This window comes from Arachis ipaensis, chromosome B8, assembly GCF_059453495.1.
Source record: "Arachis ipaensis isolate K30076 ecotype BB chromosome B8, ASM5945349v1, whole genome shotgun sequence".
In the NCBI taxonomy this organism is placed as follows: domain Eukaryota; kingdom Viridiplantae; phylum Streptophyta; class Magnoliopsida; order Fabales; family Fabaceae; genus Arachis; species Arachis ipaensis.
Genome location: NC_142443.1, coordinates 15,258,370 through 15,277,948, shown reverse-complemented (window position 1 = coordinate 15,277,948; position 19,579 = coordinate 15,258,370). Strand labels below are relative to the sequence as shown.

Sequence of the window (19,579 nt, the reverse complement as noted above, 5' to 3'; positions counted from 1 at the left end):
GGTCTATGTCGTGGTGGTGGAAGGCAGCAGCATTTCGGCGATGAGCTCCAGCAGAGCTCCCCTTTCTCTTTCCCGTTCGCGCCCCTCCTCTGCCCTGTTTGGCGACGACGATGACCTCAACCGGGACGGCGACAGTCTCGATCAACGGCAGCGGCGGCTACGGACACCGCGACAACGACAGGACTCCCTCCTTCTTCTCCGTCGCGCGCTTTTCTCTTTCTCCATGGAAGGTCTGCGATCTCAGTCTCATCTCTCTCGTGCGTCTCTTCCTTTTTCTCTGCGCTAGTGACGGCGGCGTCCAGCCTCACCGGTGTCACCTCCTTCTCCCCCTCTTCTTCCTTTCTTCTCCCTCTCTATTTTCCCTCGCTCTTTTTCTTTCTTTCATTCTCAGCAGGGGGTGTGTGTTAGGAGAGGGCTAGGGTTTAGAAAAGGGGTAAAGGATAGTTTAGGTATTTTGATAAAATTAGAGGGTAAATGTAAAATGTTTAAAAAACTTGAGGTGTTACAAAAGACTACTCAACAGATATAGCAAAATAACTTTCATGATAGATTTTATTAATGCAGTAAAATCACCACATGCATTTATAAATTCATAATCGAAATAAGAGTTTCTTGTCAATTATTTTATCACTTCAGTAATTAGTTACTACATTACAATATAAGCATTTTAAGCATTTTAAAACAGTTAAATTTTTTGCTTTAGAAGCATATTTGCTGCTATTTGCGGCCCATTTGATTTTGCATAAATATCATACAATGGCTAAATTTATGGTATTTTTTTTTAGAAAAACTCAACTTTAAAGAAAAGAAAGAAAAGCCATGGTATATTTTACCATTTATCAATTTCAAATACAATTGTATACCATTCGTGCAGTACATGTAACTCAATATTAAATAGTTAAAAACACAATGCATTTCACCATATTTATCACTAAGTTGCTTTCAAATTCAGCTGTATTTCATATTCATATTCTCAGTTATAAAAAATAAAAGTATACAATTTGAACATGATCTTCCTTTTTGAAATCAGGATTTAAACAACAAAAGTTGAGGGCAATTTTTCATTCAAAAATCAGAGCTCGTCTATAAATTTAAGACATTAATATACTAAGATATATAGCTAGTTAGAACATGCACTTAGCGCTAAAATTAATATATTAATACAACATAAATACTTGTTTAGAGAGAAGTCCCAAACTTTTGAGTTAAATTTAAGTTAATTAGAAAGTATTTGGGTGATTGGGTTTCCTTTATTATATTTTAAAATTATTTGGACATATTGAAACACTATATCAAACACACATTGACATACTCCCATCATTTTTTTCCTCCTAAAATGGTATATTCATCATGTGATATCTAATAGTTATGCTTGAAATTCCTAGAATGCTTAATTTACTTCATTTCATTCGTTGTCATACATTTTATCATTTTGTACAACCTCAAGAAGATCATAGGTACTCCAAAATATAAGTGAACATTTTTGCACGAAGTAAGAGGAACATACCCAAATTTTAACATATGTGATGATAGGATGCTGATATTGAAAGGCAAACACTTATGCAAGATAACGCTATAAATAAGGCATAAAACATACAAATTTTTATTATTGGTATTGAGGAACTAATCAAAACAATAAAACATTTCATTATTGGTATTGATGGAACTAATCACAACAATAAAACAGCAAATCGCATCATCTATATAAAAAGAGAAACTTTAAGCATGAAAATTGAATTAGTTGGTTGACAGAGAAACCATCTTTCTTTGGCCAAATAAAATGAACACCTTAAAAACAATGAAAGAAGAAAAAGAAAAAATACCACAACATTTCATTTGATTTTTAATAATAGTTAAAACAAACAAACAGCATTACCCTGCACAAAACTTTTCTTACATTCCTATATTACGTTTCTTGAGCTTATGGATTAACTAAAATATGATCTTATTTTTTTCTGTTTTTTTTTTTTTCAATCATCAATTGCATTGCAGCAGTAATAAATGGCACGCCGACTAAGAATCTAGATACATATTCAAAACGATGCCATAAATGTTTGGTACAGGGTACTCTTCTTCTTTTTGTTGATTCACACGAGTTCACAAAGCTGCAACAATGATGACACAATTGCAACATCACTTTAGTAAAACATTTTCTAAAAAGTGATTCGCAAAAGAGATAGTAGTATGACTATTAAAGCAAACATAAACAAACAAAATCACTTGTAATTAAAGTGCGAAGAACAAAAACTTGATCTAAATGAGTAACAATATAATATATGCATGTATGTTTACATAGATATATAAATGTAGATGCATGTCTGTTGTTGCAGCCTCTTGTATCTTGCATTCTCTTCTAGCAGGTAATCCACTTTAACCAACATACCACAATATGAAATCCACACAGAAATTTCAAGAACTAAATTATCATAAATTCATCATGATGTTACTCAAATAACTAAAAGGAGGAGAATTATCATCATACTGCAAAAGGAGGGAGACTCCACATACAAAAGAACTAAGAAAAGTGAAAATTAGAAAAATATCTTAAGTTAAAAAAACAAATAAATAAATTAAATAAATTTCTGATTTGACATATAAAGCTAAAACATTGAAAAGAAATTATTAATCAAAATAAGGAAAGAATTAAAAAAAAAGTGAAATTAATCCATAGCAAGATTTTAAACTCCCGGCAGACCACCAAATACTTTGATCATTTTGAAATATTTAAATTCAAACTTACCTGAGGAAAGAATGCTGTCTCGAGAGCCCAAGTGTAACGGGTATAGTGCCTTGCATGTCTCCCACTTGAAACCCCCATGTCTCCTTCACTATCTGAAGTTCTGAACACACTGACAAAAGAAACAAAATTACAAACAGTTGGTGAGCAAAATGCAAAAAGGAAAAAGCTGCCAACTTTGAGGGTATCCGACATCATAAAAATAAGAATTGAAACCAAATTTATAAAAATTAGAGAGAAATGAAAGATGGGTATTGATAAAATGTGAGTGTACCAATTGCTTGAGTTGGAGAGCAGCATGAACAACGCCCTTACCTCATCATCATTATGAACCTGAAACATCCTTGGAATTATTATTTTCAAAACTTCGGCAAACAAAAATACAAAATTAAGTTAGGACAAAGTTCCTCAGAAGGGTATTTAACCAATTCTCTTTATGCAAATATTTCATATACTTTTGGAGGAATTTTCACTTATAACAGAAAGCACAGTCCCTTTCTTCTTCCCCCCTCTCATCATTAACTTACTCGGAATTTTTCCTTGTCAGCCCTCAACTCCTATTTTCCCATTTCGTAAAATAAGCTGAAAGATTTGTAAAGAGTCCCCTTCAACAATGAAAGTGAATTTGTCCTGGTGATTGTGCATTTGTGATAAAGCTAAAACATTGAAAAGAAATTATTAATCAAAATAAGGAAAGAATTAAAAAAAAGTGAAATTAATCCATAGCAAGATTTTAAACTCCCGGCAGACCACCAAATACTTTGATCATTTTGAAATATTTAAATTCAAACTTACCTGAGGAAAGAATGCTGTCTCGAGAACCCAAGTGTAACGGGTATAGTGCCTTGCATGTCTCCCACTTGAAACCCCCATGTCTCCTTCACTATCTGAAGTTCTGAACACACTGACAAAAGAAACAAAATTACAAACAGTTGGTGAGCAAAATGCAAAAAGGAAAAAGCTGCCAACTTTGAGGGTATCCGACATCATAAAAATAAGAATTGAAACCAAATTTATAAAAATTAGAGAGAAATGAAAGATGGGTATTGATAAAATGTGAGTGTACCAATTGCTTGAGTTGGAGAGCAGCATGAACAACGCCCTTACCTCATCATCATTATGAACCTGAAACATCCTTGGAATTATTATTTTCAAAACTTCGGCAAACAAAAATACAAAATTAAGTTAGGACAAAGTTCCTCAGAAGGGTATTTAACCAATTCTCTTTATGCAAATATTTCATATACTCTTGGAGGAATTTTCACTTATAACAGAAAGCACAGTCCCTTTCTTCTTCCCCCCTCTCATCATTAACTTACTCGGAATTTTTCCTTGTCAGCCCTTAACTCCTATTTTCCCATTTCGTAAAATAAGCTGAAAGATTTGTAAGGAGTCCCCTTCAACAATGAAAGTGAATTTGTCCTGGTGATTGTGCATTTGTGATAATGGAATGTATCACAAAGCAATACAAAACGTAAAATTCAAGTATGAGAAGTAGTAATCGTCTCAACGAAACCAATTAGAAATTGAACTTAAGTTTAAAACATATTCTTAGCAAAATTTAATTGGGGTTTATCAAATCACTAAAAGGGAAGATAAGGAAAATAATGAGAACATACAAAAAAAAAGAGAGGGGCAGAAAGACTAATAAAAGAATCACAGAAACAGAAAAGCAACGAATCAACAGTGTTAAAAAGTGATTCGCAAAAGAGATAGTAAGATGACTATTAAAGCAAACATAAACAAACAAAATCACTTGTAATTAAAGTGCGAAGAACAAAAACTTGATCTAAATGAGTAACAATATAATATATGCATGTATGTTTACATAGATATATAAATATAGATGCATGTCTGTTGTTGCAGCCTCTTGTATCTTGCATTCTCTTCTAGCAGGTAATCCACTTTAACCAACATACCCCAATATGAAATCCACACAGAAATTTCAAGGACTAAATTATCATAAATTCATCATAATGTTACTCAAATAACTAAAAGGGGGAGAATTATCATCATACTGCAAAAGGAGGGAGACTCCACATACAAAAGAACTAAGTGAAAATTAGAAAAATATCTTAAGGTAAAAAAAAACAAATAAATAAATTAAATAAATTTCTGATTTGACATATAAAGCTAAAACATTGAAAAGAAATTATTAATCAAAATAAGGAAAGAATTAAAAAAAAAAGTGAAATTAATCCATAGCAAGATTTTAAACTCACGGCAGACCACCAAATACTTTGATCATTTACAAATATTTAAATTCAAACTTACCTGAGGAAAGAATGCTGTCTTGAGAGCCCAAGTGTAACGGGTATAGTGCCTTGCATGTCTCCCACTTGAAACCCCCATGTCTCCTTCACTATCTGAAGTTCTGAACACACTGACAAAAGAAACATAATTACAAACAGTTGGTGAGCAAAATGCAAAAAGGAAAAAGCTGCCAACTTTGAGGGTATCCGACATCATAAAAATAAGAATTGAAACCAAATTTATAAAAATTAGAGAGAAATGAAAGATGGGTATTGATAAAATGTGAGTGTACCAATTGCTTGGGTTGGAGAGCAGCATGAACAATGCCCTTACCTCATCATCATTATGAACCTGAAACATCCTTGAAATTATTATTTTCAAAACTTTGGCAAACAAAAATACAAAATTAAGTTAGGACAAAGTTCCTCAGAAGGGTATTTAACCAATTCTCTTTATGCAAATATTTCATATACTCTTGGAGGAATTTTCACTTATAACATAAAGCACAGCCCCTTTCTTCTTCCCCCTCTCATCATTAACTTACTCGGAATTTTTCCTTGTCATCCCTCAACTCCTATTCTCCCATTTCGTAAAATAAGCTGAAAGATTTGTAAAAAGAGTCCCCTTCACAATGAAAGTGAATTTGTCCTGGTGATTGTGCATTTGTAATAATGGAATGTATCACAAAGCAATACAAAACGTATTAAATTCAAGTATGAGTAGTAGTAATCATCTCAACGAAACCAATTAGAAATTGAACTTAAGTTTAAAACATATTCTTAACAAAATTTAATTGGGGTTTATCAAAACACTAAAAGGGAAGATAAGGAAAATAATGAGAACATAAAAAAAAAAAAGAGAGAGGCAGAAAGACTAATAAAAGAATCACAGAAACAGGAAAACAGCGAATCAACACTGTGTTTCAAATTCCATAGGAGCTAGTCATTTTAAATGATTTTGTGTTTGAATAGAGCTAGTCCTTTTAAATGATTTTGCTCCATTTCATTGTTTGAATTTGAACAACACCATTTCACTCAAGTTAAATAATTTCATTTATTTCCTTATCCGTTAAAGCAAACAAATCCTAGTCTAATATTACATTCTGAACAATTTAATTCATCTTATAAAACCTGCAAATAATAATAATAATAAATAAATAAATAATTTTTTTTCTAAAACCAATATTTTACATAGTGCCTTCTATATTCCCCCCCCCCCCCTTTAATTTTTCTTACAAAAGCAGAAGAGTGTAACAAAGCTCTTAGTTACTACTTACCAATATTGGAAAGTATGCTCAAAATGACTCAGCTCGCACTGCTTCGGAAAGGTAAACCTGACTTGAACCAAAGAAATGCACAACACAGTTTCACATTTCAACACAAAATTCACATTACAATCCACTAAAACCGTGGAAAAAACTAAAAAACAAAAGGGGTAAAAGGAGAAAGTGATGAATGTGTCGTATAGAAGAAGACTCACCATCATTTCCTGTTAGCAGGAGACTAACGTCGATCTCAGATCTGTTCCTGACTTTTTCCACCGTCCACATCGGTTGGCTTTTCAGTATGACCCTCGTCGCTGTAAATCCCTCTTAGTCGGTGGTTGCAACCTCTTCTGGGATAGTATCTTGCTCCGGAATCACTCTGACCTACAAATTGGGAAGAGTCTAATGATAATTTCCATCTCTAATCAAATGAGATCAAAGAAGAGAGAAAGGGGAACCAAAAACAAAAAGAGATGAGTGAAAAAGGGCAAGGGTTTCAGGGGAAGAGAGAGTGATTATGAGAGTGATGGTGAGGAAAGTTAAAAAAGAGAAAGATTCAAAAGGATTGAAATTCGAAATATTTTTAAAGATCCGCGCTCAAAATTGCTGAAACTTCTTCCCTTCATCCTATTAACCAAAAATTAGAACAATTACCTACAAGATAATTACTCGGCAATCCCATGTTTATACCACGAAACCAATCACAAAGCAGCATTTGAACTCGAAAGAGTGATTTGGGGATTGCTGAAGCCACCTCTGCCTTCGATCCAGTAGACAAAAAGGGACCTTGCAACAGTTCAAAACATTGCAGGAGAGAATTCCAGAAATAAGTAGTTCCCTCACCTTTTCAGCTTCAAATGGGTTAAAAGAAAGATACAAAAAGGACAGAGGTTGTAAATAACAATGTATATGTAGGACAGAATTGTAATAACATAAGAAACACGTGTCTCACCAACGAAGCTTGTGGATGTAGTTTTACTATTTTGCTAGCCATCTTTATAATTATAAATTGATAAAGTGTGGTGAACAACAAAGCAGACACACATACCAAGAAAGGAATGTTAGTTATAGATGTCACACAAGTAAACGAATTAAACCCACCCAAATTCAATGGACTAAATCTAGTTACGATATCAACCAAAACAAAAATGGATTCCATAACATCACAACTCCATTTCGTTGGGTTCCTTTTAGAGGCACAAGGTCACATGATCCGAGTGATGGACATTGCAAAAAATACTGCTTCAGCAGAATGTTGTTGTCATGGTAATCACAACCCCACAAAATGCACCAAGAATCACATAAACCCCAAACCTTTGCTCGTTACAATGATTCTGGTTATCAGATTCAATTAATTCAGCATCAATTTCCACATCAAGAGGCTGGTTTGCTAGAAGGGTGTGAGAATTTTTATATGTTACCTTCACTTGGCAATGCCGTTAATTTGTTGAACGCAACAAGCATTTTTGTGGGAACCGGTGGAGAAGGTTTTCGAAGAGTTGGTGCCGCTGCCGAGCTACATAGTTTCTGATACATGTTTGCCACATACAATCCACATTGCCAACAAAATCAGCATTCCTGGGATTTCTTTTGCCGAAGTAAGTTGTTTCTGTCTCTTGTGTACTCAGTTTGCGCACCAATGATGTGAGGGAAAGCATAAAGGATGAATCAGAGTACTTTGTTATGCCTGGTACATCAGACAAAATTGAAGTAACCAAACCACTGGCATTATCACCAAACAATGAGAAATGGAACAAGTTTAATGAAGAAAAAAAAAACTAACTACTCAATTGTGGACTCACCAGGTAAAGTCTCCATCACTGCCTCCTCAACAAAAATGTTGTGGTCGAAAGAACTATATGCCGCCACTTTTCCAATCCCTAGGTATCTGCAAGTTTATCTTTTAACAGTAAGAATGCTTTTTTGTATGTTGAAAATAATCTAATTAAAATGCCTATGTAGGTTACTTCAGAAACCAACTTAGAAATCAAAACATTTTCCAACTTAGAACTAACTACGCAATTGAAAAAGCTAGTCCAATACCTAAGGCCCAAAGAAAAAGCATTTTCAAACCATGTAGGTCACTTCAGAAATCAACTTGGAAATTAAAACAACTGACCTTATTGCTTGCCATGCATCTAATGATCATTTCCAGAAAAATTTGTGCCTCATCGTTTTTCTTTTCTGTAGAAGTGACAGCACTAGAGGTTTTAATTGTCTTCCCATTGTAAAATCAAGGGCTTCCCTATTCTGATGATCCACTTTTACAAAGATGATCGATTATGTTTTTGACATCTGCATGATTTTCTCTGATGAAAAAATGATTGAAAAATCTTCTGTGCATTCTTTTACTCTTCCAGAGTTCTATAAACCATGTACAAGTATTTTGTATGTGTACAAATTAGGACAAATATCATCATCAATAATTTGGTTTAATAGTATAACTACCTTGCCAAGTTGCTGTCTGTCGCATAACGCGTGTAACAATATATTGTAAGTTTCAATATTTGGATCCAAATTCTTGAACATATCTTGTAAAAGATTCATGGCTCCATCTAATCTTTTATTCTTGCAATAACCACTAATCAAGATATTGTAACTCCAAACATTTGGAACAAAACGTCTTTCAAAGATGAGACTTTTAAATAATCTAATTGCCTCATCAAGATGCTGGTTTTTGCACACGAAATCTAAAATGATATTATAAGTGGTTACATTAGGGAATGGTTGACCACAATAATGCATTTCATTAACAATCTCCCTTGCAGACGAGATTCTACCAGCTTTGCACAAGCCATCAACTAGAGTATTGTAAGTTACAATGTTTGGAACTATGTTCTTACGAAACATATCTTTCATCAAATTTCTGGCCTCATCCACTCTGTTAATCTTGCAATAACCTTTAATCAAGATGTTATAACTCCAAACATCAGGCACAACACCCCTTTCAATTACCATATCAAATAAGTTTCTTGCCTCATCAACTTTATTGTTCAAACAATATCCATTCATCAAAATTGTGTAAGTAATAATGTTTGGTTGTTGGCCCCTAAGAATCATCACATCGCACAAATCGTGGGCTTGTAATAGCATCTCTTCTTTGCATAATGCATCAATTATTATGTTAAAGGTATACACATCTAGGCTGATGTCTTTAACAAAAATCACATTCAGCAATAATCCAGCTTCTTTCCATTGGCCCGCATGACAAAAACCATATATTAATGAAGTGTAAGTAACAATATCAGGGGAAATTCCTCGACCAAGCATATTAAAATATAAATCCAGTGCATCATTCAAAAGTCCATCTTTGCACAAACCATCAACAACAATATTGTACATTACAAGATTCGGCTTAACAAACTGACCCTCCATTTTCCAAAGCCTTTGAAGAGCAACTCTTGTTTCTCCAGACTTGCACAATCCATTGATTAAGGTTCCGTACATAACTTCATCAAACCAAAATCCTTTTGCAACTATTTTACCATAAATGTAGAGTGCATCCAAAATCTTACCATTAAGACACAACCCCTTCATTAGTGTAGTAAAAGTTACAGCACTTGGCTTAAAACCCCACTTAACAAACTTGCTCATTACCGAGAGTGCAAAACCCATCTGACCTGCATGGCCATAACAATTGATCATGATGTTCAAAGTAACACTAAATGGTAGGATGCCCTTTGACTCCATATGGGTATAAAGATGAATAGCCGTGGCATAATACTTCATCTTTACAATCGTTCCCAAGATTTTGGTCAATTCCACAATCGATGGCTGCGGATGCATATCAACCTTGCAATTAAATAAAGCTACAGCATCTTCAACATTATCAAATTTGTAAGCGTCTCGTGATGGAAGCGGCTGTGAATGAAGAAGACATAGCCTTGTACGGTGGGCATATGGCATAAAAGCAAGTAAGTTCGATGATGGCAGAAGAAAGCGATGGAGTTTAAGGATTGCATACCTCGTTGCATACAACATATCCTCTTAACATAAAAACTGATGATACTTCACAAAACACAATTCTCCACTCTATGATTATCAGTATTGCCTGAAACCGTTTAGCTACCTTAAGAATGAAGAAGACGACTTTAGATATTTAATACAATACAACTTTCATATTTGTATTAAGAATGTTTTAGCGCAACAACTACAATTCATTGATCTCAATAGAAATTAAAAGCTAAGTAGTTGCCACAAACAAGTAAATAAATATCAAAGAAAACTCAAAATTAGCACCTTAAAGCGAGAACAGCAGAAGCAGAGGCAAAGTGGCGGACGCAGCAATGGTGAAATCGAAAGCGGAAGCAGAAGCAGAACACGGAAAAGAGAGAACTGAGAAGAGTTGCAAAATCGAACTGGAGAGGCATGTTATTGTTAGGGTTCTGTTTCACAATTGGTTTTTTTTTCATTTTAAATATTTTATAATCATGCTAGTCACTCAAATTAATTACTAATATAAAATATATACTAAAATATAAAATATATATTAAAAATAAGTTAAATCACTTATATTTTTATAAAAAATTGTATGATAACTGATTTTAGTATATAAATAATATTTTAGTATAATATATTTTTCTAAATATTACATGACATTTTCAAATCTCTTCTATTTCAAAATTTTTAATAATTCAACCCAATGTTCTGAAAACCGGTTCGAACCGGGAACTATTAGCAAACACGGTTCGGACCAAGGTTAGAAAAACCGGACCGATCATCAAACCGCTCTAGCTACTAGTTTACTGGTTCTTTGATCCAACCGGTTCAACTGGAAAAACCGTTTCAGAATAAAATAATAAATAAATTATAAATAAACATCATAAATTATCCCTAAATTAATTCAAAACAGCAGCATAACAAATAATCACGCCTAAATTAATTCAAAACAGCAGCTTAACAAATCACTAATCACAAATCACTTATCACAAATTCAAAATTCAAAACACTCGGTGCCATAAGTCCATAACAAAACAGCAGCATAAGTGCATAACAACAACAGCAGCTTAACAAGTCACTAATCAATAATCACAAATTCCAAACTCAAATCAATAGCATTACAAAAGACTCAAGCAATCACAAATCAAAAATTCAACCTCAAATCCTTGAAACAGAGTAACACAGGCTCAACTTTTCACTAACCTCAAATAAGTAAATTAGTAATCACAAATTCCAAACTCAAATCAGTAGCATTACAAAAGACCCAAGAAATCACAAATCACAAATTCAACCTCAAATCCCTGAAACAGAGTAACACAGACTCAACTTTCCACTAACCTCAAATCAGTAACCAATAATCATCAACAAGACCATATCTGAATTCCGCCTACAGCATTCCGCAGTAAACAAACCAAAACATTAACCAATAATCACAAAACACTAAACCTTCACCCAGCAATTACAAACAAACAAAGCCAGCAATTACAAACATTAGCAAATTATAAAACATTCCAAAACACTAAACCTTCACCCAGCAAAACCAGCAATTACAAAACAAAGCCATCGGTAAATTTGAACAAAAAAATTAAGAGCCATCAGCAACTAGTAATTACAAAACAGAGCCATCAGTAAATTTGGACAAAAATTTCAGACTAAATCAGTAAATTTGAAACAAAAGAGTTGGAAGAAGATGCTAAAAAAATAAGTCAGCATCATCAGGAGGTGCAGTTACTACAGGAGGAGATTAAAGAACACTTTGAGGCTGGCTCTCATACAACTCTCACTGTGACAGAAATGGCAGAGAAGATTGAGGAGCTGGTCAACAAAGTGGTCAGCTTAGAATCCGCTGTTTCCTCACAGTCAGCTCTTGTAGCGAGATGGAAAGCACAAACTGATGAACTTAATGCTCTTTTTAAAGTTCTTGAATGTGATAACAGTAAAACAAGTTAATGCTTTTATTAAAGTTTTTGACAAAAATTTCAGACTAAATCCAGCAATTACAAAACAGTAAAACACTAAATCAGACTAACAGAGCCAGCCATCCGTAAATTTGAAAAAAAAAAAATTTACAGTCATCAGCAACCAGCAAATACAAGACAGATCCATCAGCAACAAGCAATTACAGAAGATTACAAGAAAAATGGAACCACCACGATTGAACAACAATTTCAGAACTTCAAAAGAAGAAGCGGAGGCTACTAACCTTCGACGGACGGCAACCGGCGAGACGAGGCGATAGGCGAGACGACGGCAAGTGGCGACCCGACGGCAAGTGGCGACCCGACGGCGAGCTACTCCAAGCCACGAACAGAGAAGCCAACGAAGATGAAGACAGACGTGCTGAGCTATCTGGGTTCTGCAAAACGGGGAAGAGGAAGAAGCGACGGCGCTGAGGAGCTTGGGACGGCGGCGGAAATGAGCGGCTAGGGTTTTGCACTTTCAATTTGCTTCATGTAGGTTTTGCACTTTCAATTTGCTTCAGGTCTCGCTCTCAGGGAGTGCACGTTGGGGGAAAAGCGGGGTCTGTAATCTGTATTTCAATTTTTTTTTTTTTTTCAAATAAACAAAACAATGTTGTTTTATCCGAACCGGCCTGTTACCGGTTCGGTTCAACCGGCTGGTTCTGGGCCAATTCAGTAATTTTCAAGCAATTCTCTCTCTAGTGGTTATAGACAGTGGACCGGATTGTTTTTATCATCGGTTTCTGATTAAACCGATTTTCTTCCCAGAACCTTGATTGAATTATTAAAAATTTTGAAATAGAAGAGATTTGAAAATGTCATGTAATATTTAGAAAAATATATTATACTAAAATATTATTTATATACTAAAATCAGTTATCATATAATTTTATATAAAAGTATAAGTGATTTAACTTATCTTTTATATATTTTTTATATTTTAGTATATATTTTATATTAATAATTAATTTGAGTAACTAGCATGATTATAAAATATTTAAAATGAAAAAAAAAAACAATTGTAAAACAAAATCCTAACAATAACATGCCTCTCCAATTCGATTCTGCAACTCTTCTCAGTTTTCTATTTTCCGTGTTCTACTTCCGCTTCCGCTTTCAGTTTCACCATTGTTGCGTTCGCCACTTTGTCTCTACTTCTGCTGTTCTCACTTTAAGGTGCTAATTTTGCGTATTCTTTTATTTTTATTTATTTGTTTGTGGCAACTACTTAGCTTTTAATTTCTATTCAGATCAATGAATTATAGTTGTTGCTAAGGGTGTTCATGGTTCAGTTTTTTCATAAACTGAACTAAAACTGTACTAAATCATTTTAAATGGTTTAGAAACTGAACCAAACTACTTTGTCATATAAGAAACTGGTTTTAAACCAGTTTACAATACAGTACACCAGTTTAAACCAGTTCATAAAAATAAAATCAGTTTTAATTGAAAAAACCAGTATAAACTGGTTTATAGGCTAAAACTAATTTTAATTTTTAACATATAAAAAATTAGTTTTTACATTTTCTCTCTCTCCCCCTCTCTCTCCCACTCTCTCTCTCTCCTCCTCTCCCCCTCTCCCTCTCTCTCTCTCTCTCCCTATTCTCTCTCTCTCCCTCTCTCTTTCTCCTTCCCTTCTCCCTCTCTCCTCTCTCCTCTCTCTCTCTCTTCTTCTCTCCCTCCTTTCTCTCTTTCCTTCTCTCCCCCTCCTCTCTCTATCTCCCTTCTCTCCCTCTCTCTCCTTCCCCTCTTCCTCTCTCTCTTCTTCTCTCCCTCACTCCCCCTATTTTCTCTCTCTCCCTCCTTTCTCTCTTTTCCTTTTCTCTCTCTCCTCCTTCCCCTGTTTCTCCCCTCCCCTCTCTTTGTCTTCCTCTCTCTCTCCTTCTCTCCCTCTCTCTCCCCCTCCTCTCTCCCTCTCTCTCTCTCTCCCTTTTCTCCCTCTCTATCCCTTTCTCTTATTCTCTCTCTCCCCCCTCTCTCTCCTTTCCTCTCCCACTCCTATCTCTCTTTCTCTCCCTATCTCCTTCTCTCTCTCTCTCCCTCCCTCTCTCTCTTAACATATATAAAATTAGATTTTACGTTCTCTTTCTTTCTCTCTCTCTCTCCTTCTCTCCCTCTCTCTCCTCGTCCTCTCTCTCCCCCTCCCTCTCTCTCTCTCTCCCTTTCTCTCTTTTCTTCCCATCTTCCTCTCTCCTCCTCTTTTCTCTCTCTCTCTCTCCTTCTCTCCCTTTCTTTCTCTCCTTCCCCTCTCTCTCTTCCTCTTCTCTCTCTCCCCTTCTTTCTGCCCCTCCCCTCTCTTTTTCTTCCTCTCTCTCTCCCTTTTCCTTTTTTCTCTCTCCTTATCTCTCTCTCTCCCCCCTCCCCCTCTTTCTCCCCCTCCCTTTTCTTTCTCTCTCCCTTTTCTCCCTCTCTATCCCTTTCTCTCATTCTCTCTCTCCCCTATCCCTCTTCCTCTCTCCCTCTCTCTCCTCTCCTCTCCTCCTCCTCTCGCCCTCTCTCTCACTTTCTCTCCCTCTCTCTCTTCCTCTCTCTCTCTCTCCTTGCGCTCTTTCTCCCCCTCCCTTCTCTTTTTTCCTCTCTCTCTTCCTCCCCTCTCTCTCTTTTTCCTATCTCTCCTCCTCCCCTTTTTTCTCTTGTCTCTCTCTTTTTCTCTCTTATTTTGGAAAAAAGAGGGAGAGAGAGAGAAGAGGGATATAGAGTGAGAGAAGGCTGAGAGAGAAAGAGAAAAGAGAGAAATAAAGGGGAGAAAGAGGAGAAAGAGAGAGAGGATGGAGAAGAAAGAGAGAGAAAATGAAAGAGAAAGAAGGGAAGGGGAGAGAGAGGAACAGGAGAGAGAAAAAGAGAAAAGTGAAAAAGGAGAGAGAGAGAGAGAGGAAGAGAGAAGGGAGGGAGAGAGAGAGAGGAGAGAGAGAAACAAAAGGGGAGAGAGAGAAAGAGAAGGGGGAAGGAAGGGGGAGCGAGGGAGAGGGGAGAAAAAGGAAAGAGAGCGAGAGGAAAAGGAGAGACAGAGGAAGAAAGAGGGGAAGGAGAGAAAGAGCGAGAGGATGGAGAGGAGAGAGAGAAAGAAAAAGGGAGAGAGAGATGAAGGAAGAGGGAGAGAGGGAGAGGGGGAAAAGGAGAGAGAGAGAGAGAGAGAGAGAGAGAGAGAGAGAAAGAGAGAGAGAGAGAGGAAGAAAGATGGGAGGGGGAGAGAGAGAGAGAGAAAGAAAGGGGAAGAGAGAGGAAAAGGAGGGAGGGAGAGAGAGAGGAGGAGGAGAGAGAGAGGAAGAGAAACAGGAAGGGAGAGGGAGAGAGAGAGAGAGAGAGAGAGAGAGAGAGAGAGAGAGAGAGAAAAAGAGAGAGAAGGGAGAGAAGGAAGAAAGGGGAAAGAGAGAGAAGGGAGAGAGGAGGGGGAGAAAGAGGAGAGAGAGAGAAAGGGGAGAGAGAGAGAGAGAAAGAGTATGTAAAAACTAATTTTGGAGTTTAAATAAAACAAGTTTTAATTTGGTTTAAAACTAAACTAAACCATAAAAACTGGTTTTTAATAAACTGGTTTTCATAAAAACTATGGTTTCAGTTCAGTTTTTTATTTAAAAAATTAGTTTATTTAAAATAGTTTCAGTTCAGTTTCAATTCAGTTCAGTGAAACCAGTTTTTTGCACTAAAACATTCTTAATACGAATAGGAAAGTTGTATTATATTAAATATCTAAAGTCGTCTTCTTCATTCTTAAGGTAGCTAAACGGTTTCAGGCAATACTGATAATCATAGAGTGGAGAATTGTGTTTCGTGAAGTATCATCAGTTTTTATGTTAAGAGGACATGTTGTTTGCAACGCAGTATGCATCCCTAAACTCCATCGCTTTCTTCTGCCATCATCGAACTTACTTACTTTTATGCCATATGCCCACCGTACAAGGCTATGTCTTCTTCATTCACAGCCGCTTCCATCACGAGACGCTTACAAATTTGATAATCTTGAAGATGTTGTAGCTTTATTTAATTGCAAGGTTGATATGCATCCGCAGCCATCGATTGTGGAATTAACCAAAATCTTGGGAACGATTGTAAAGATGAAGTATTATGCCACGACTATTCATCTTTATACCTAGATGGAGTCAAAGGGCATTCTACCATTTAGTGTTACTTTGAACATCTTGATCAATTGTTATGGCCATGCAGGTCAGATGGGTTTTGCACTCTTGGTAATAAGCAAGTTTGTATAGGGTTTTAAGCCAAGTGCGGTAACTTTTACTACACTAATGAAGGGGTTGTATCTTAATGGTAAGATTTTGGATGCACTCTACATTTATGGTAAAATAGTTGCAAAAGGATTTTGGTTTGATGAAGTTATGTATGAAACCTTAATCAATGGGCTGTGTAAGTCTGGAGAAACAAGAGTTGCTCTCCAAAGGCTTTGGAAAATGGAGGGTCAGTTTGTTAAGGCGAATCTTGTAATGTACAATATTGTTGTTGATGGTTTGTGCAAAGGTGGACTTTTGAATGATGCATTGGATTTATATTTTAATATGCTTGGTCGAGGAATTTCCCCTGATATTGTTACTTACACTTCAATAATATATGGTTTTTGTCATGTGAGCCAATGGAAAGAAGCTGGATTATTGCTGAATGAGATTTTTATTAAAGACATCAGCCTAGATGTGTATACCTTTAACATAATAATTGATGCATTATGCAAAGAAGAGATGCTATTACAAGCCCACGATTTGTGCGATGTGATGATTCTAAGGGCCAGCAACCAAACATTATTACTTACACAATTTTGATAAATGGATATTGTTTGAACAATAAAGTTGATGAGGCAAGAAACTTATTTGATATGGTAATTGAAAGGGGGGGGTTGTGCTTGATGTTTGGAGTTATAACATCTTGATTAAAGGTTATTGCAAGATTAACAGAGTGGATGAGGCCATGAATTTGAGGAAAGATATGTTTCTTAAGAACATAGTTCCAAACATTGTAACTTACAATTCTCTAGTTGATAGCTTGTGCAAAGCTGGTAGAATCTCGTCTGCAAGGGAGATTGTTAATGAAATGCATTATTGCGGTCAACCATTCCCTGATGTAAACACTTATAATATCCTTTTAGATTTCGTGTGCAAAAACCAGCATCTTGATGAGGCAATTGCATTATTTAAAAGTCTCATCTATGAAAGAAGTTTTGTTCCAAATGTTTGGAGTTACAATATCTTGATTAGTGGTTATTACAAGAATAAAAGATTTGATGAAGCCATAAAGCTTTTCCTATATATGTGTTCCAAGAATTTGGATCCAAATATTGAAACTTACAATATATTGTTACACGCATTATACGACAGGCAGCAACTTGGCAAGGCAATTATACTATTAAACCAAATTGTTGATGATGATATTTGTCTTAATTTGTACACATACAAAATACTTATATATGGTTTATAGAACTCTGGAAGAGTAGAAGAATGCACAGAAGATTTTTCAATCATTTTTTCAATAGAGGAAATCATGCATATGTCAAAAACATAATCGATCATCTTTGTAAAGGTGGATTATCAGAATAGGGAAGCCCTTGATTTTACAATGGGAAGACAACTAAAACCTCTCTAATGTTGTCACTTATAGATAAAAGAAAAAGAATGAGGCACAAACTTTTCTAGAAATGATCATTAGATGCATGGCAAGGAATAAGGTCAGTTGTTTTAATTTCCAAGTTGATTTCTGAAGTGACCTACATGGTTCGAAAATGCTTTTTCTTTGGGCCTTAGGTATTGGACTAGCTGTTTCAATTGATTAGTTAGTTCTAAGTTGGAAAATGTTTTCAATTTCTAAGTTGATTTCTGAAGTTACCTACATAAGCCTTTTAATTAGATTATTTTCAACATACAAAAAAGCATTCTTACTATTAAAAGATAAACTTGCAGATACCTAAGAATTGGAAAAGTGGCATATAGTTCTTTCAACCACAACATTTTTGTTGAGGCGGCAGTGATGGAGACTTTACCTGTTGAGTCACAATTGAGTAGTTAGTTCTTTTTTCTTCACTAAACTTGTTCCATTTCTCATTGTTTGGTGATAATGCCAGTTGTTTGGTTACTTCAATTTTGTCTGATGTACCAAGCACAAAAAAGTCCTCTGATTCATCCTTTATGATTTCCCTCACATCATTGGGGCGCAAACTGAGTACACAAGAGGCAGAAACAACTTACTCCGGTAAAAAAATCCCAGGAATGCTGAATTTGTTGGCAATGTGGATTGTATATGGCAAACACGTATCAGAAACTATACAGCTCGGCAGCGGCACCAACTCTTCGAAAAGCTTCTCCACCAGTTCCCACAAAAATGCTTGTCGCATTCAACAAATTAATGGCATTGCCAAGTGAAGGTAACATATCAAAATTCTCACACCCTTCTGGCAAACCAGCCTCTTGATGTGGAAATTGATGATAAATTAATCGAATCTGATAACCGGATTCATTTTAACGAGCAAAGGTTTGGGGTTTATGTGATTCTTGCTGCATTTTGTGGGGTTGTGACTACCGTGACAACAACACTCTGCTGAAGCAGTATTTTTTGCAATGTCCATCACTGGAATCATGTGGCCCGGTGCCACTAATAGGAACACAACGAAATGGAGATGTGGTGTTATAGAATCCATTTTTGTTTTGGTGGATATCCTAACTGGGTTTAGTTCACTGAATTTGGGTGGGTTTAATTCGTTTACTTATGTGACATTTATAACTAACATTCCTTTCTTGGTATGTGTGTCTGCTTTATTATTCACCACACTTTATTTATATTATTTATATTATTTATAAACAAATTTGCCCGGGATAAACACAATCTCTTAAACATTTTTCAATTGCTTGTCGAAATAAGTGGCAGCAGCGAGTTTATTATTTGTATTCCAATGAGCTGATTGAGGAAAGAATTAGACCTATCAACCTTTTCAAGAGTTATATCTTGATGAGGATTAAGGCATATCTACTGCAAAAAAAAAAAAAAAAAAAGAGTAGAGATAACACACTTTTTTATAACATCAGTATATTTCTGCATAAGCTTATTCAGCTTTTGTCGTCCCTTCTTCAACTTTCTAATTGATGAATAACTCATACTGTCATCCTTTCTTTCCCAAAATAAGGCTTGTATGTATTATGTAATGTGAGCTTTCATTTTCATCCTTTGTAATGTGTCCAACCATTTGGATTAAGACAATCACATTGGAAAAGAAGACGAGGGCGGATTGAGTTGTCTTCACGTCCTAAAGTACTTTGTCTGCTCCACCGCCTCTCGATTCATCACCACTTCAATTATAGTTGAGTGCTCTATGATGATTTTATTACCTAATTTTGATAATCTTCAGATCAAAGATCAAATCAAATACTATTTAGGATTTGAGCTTAATATAATTAGTTGAGATTATAGGATTTATCGTTTTAACTACATACATAA

General features: G+C 35.5%; 2 protein-coding genes and 2 pseudogenes across 4 annotated transcripts; 1 reads left to right on the top strand and 3 right to left on the bottom strand.

The window, feature by feature from the left end:
* Window positions 1-1,931: 1,931 nt before the first annotated feature.
* LOC107612883 (uncharacterized) lies at window positions 1,932-7,097 on the bottom strand. Its single transcript, XM_088496823.1, has 11 exons — window positions 6,913-7,097; window positions 6,470-6,638; window positions 6,267-6,323; window positions 5,283-5,341; window positions 5,012-5,120; window positions 4,057-4,159; window positions 3,804-3,862; window positions 3,533-3,641; window positions 3,012-3,070; window positions 2,741-2,849; window positions 1,932-2,105 (listed from the first exon to the last, which is right to left on the bottom strand). Exons 7-11 carry the CDS (start codon window positions 3,827-3,829, stop codon window positions 2,088-2,090), a joined length of 321 nt encoding a protein of 106 aa, XP_088352949.1. The 5' UTR covers window positions 3,830-3,862; window positions 4,057-4,159; window positions 5,012-5,120; window positions 5,283-5,341; window positions 6,267-6,323; window positions 6,470-6,638; window positions 6,913-7,097; the 3' UTR covers window positions 1,932-2,087.
* Window positions 7,098-7,235: 138 nt separating this feature from the next.
* Window positions 7,236-12,700, bottom strand: LOC148547290 (uncharacterized). Of its 3 annotated transcripts, XR_015896396.1 has the most exons (7): window positions 12,397-12,700; window positions 10,494-10,612; window positions 10,219-10,323; window positions 8,703-10,137; window positions 8,374-8,549; window positions 8,057-8,142; window positions 7,236-7,941 (listed from the first exon to the last, which is right to left on the bottom strand). XR_015896396.1 is itself a non-coding variant. In XM_088496822.1 (3 exons), the coding sequence occupies exon 3, from the start codon at window positions 10,233-10,235 to the stop codon at window positions 8,619-8,621; it is 1,617 nt and encodes a 538-aa protein (XP_088352948.1). In that variant the 5' UTR covers window positions 10,236-10,323; window positions 10,494-10,612; window positions 12,397-12,700; the 3' UTR covers window positions 8,540-8,618. The 3 variants fall into 3 exon arrangements, 1 of the variants encoding a protein (XP_088352948.1); XR_015896395.1 differs by having other exon boundaries at window positions 8,703-10,323; XM_088496822.1 differs by lacking the exons at window positions 7,236-7,941; window positions 8,057-8,142 and having other exon boundaries at window positions 8,540-10,323.
* Window positions 12,701-15,955: 3,255 nt separating this feature from the next.
* Window positions 15,956-17,572, top strand: LOC107610545 (uncharacterized; annotated as a pseudogene).
* Window positions 17,573-18,086: 514 nt separating this feature from the next.
* Window positions 18,087-18,785, bottom strand: LOC107610544 (UDP-glycosyltransferase 73C12 pseudogene; annotated as a pseudogene).
* Between the last annotated feature and the right edge of the window lie 794 nt (window positions 18,786-19,579).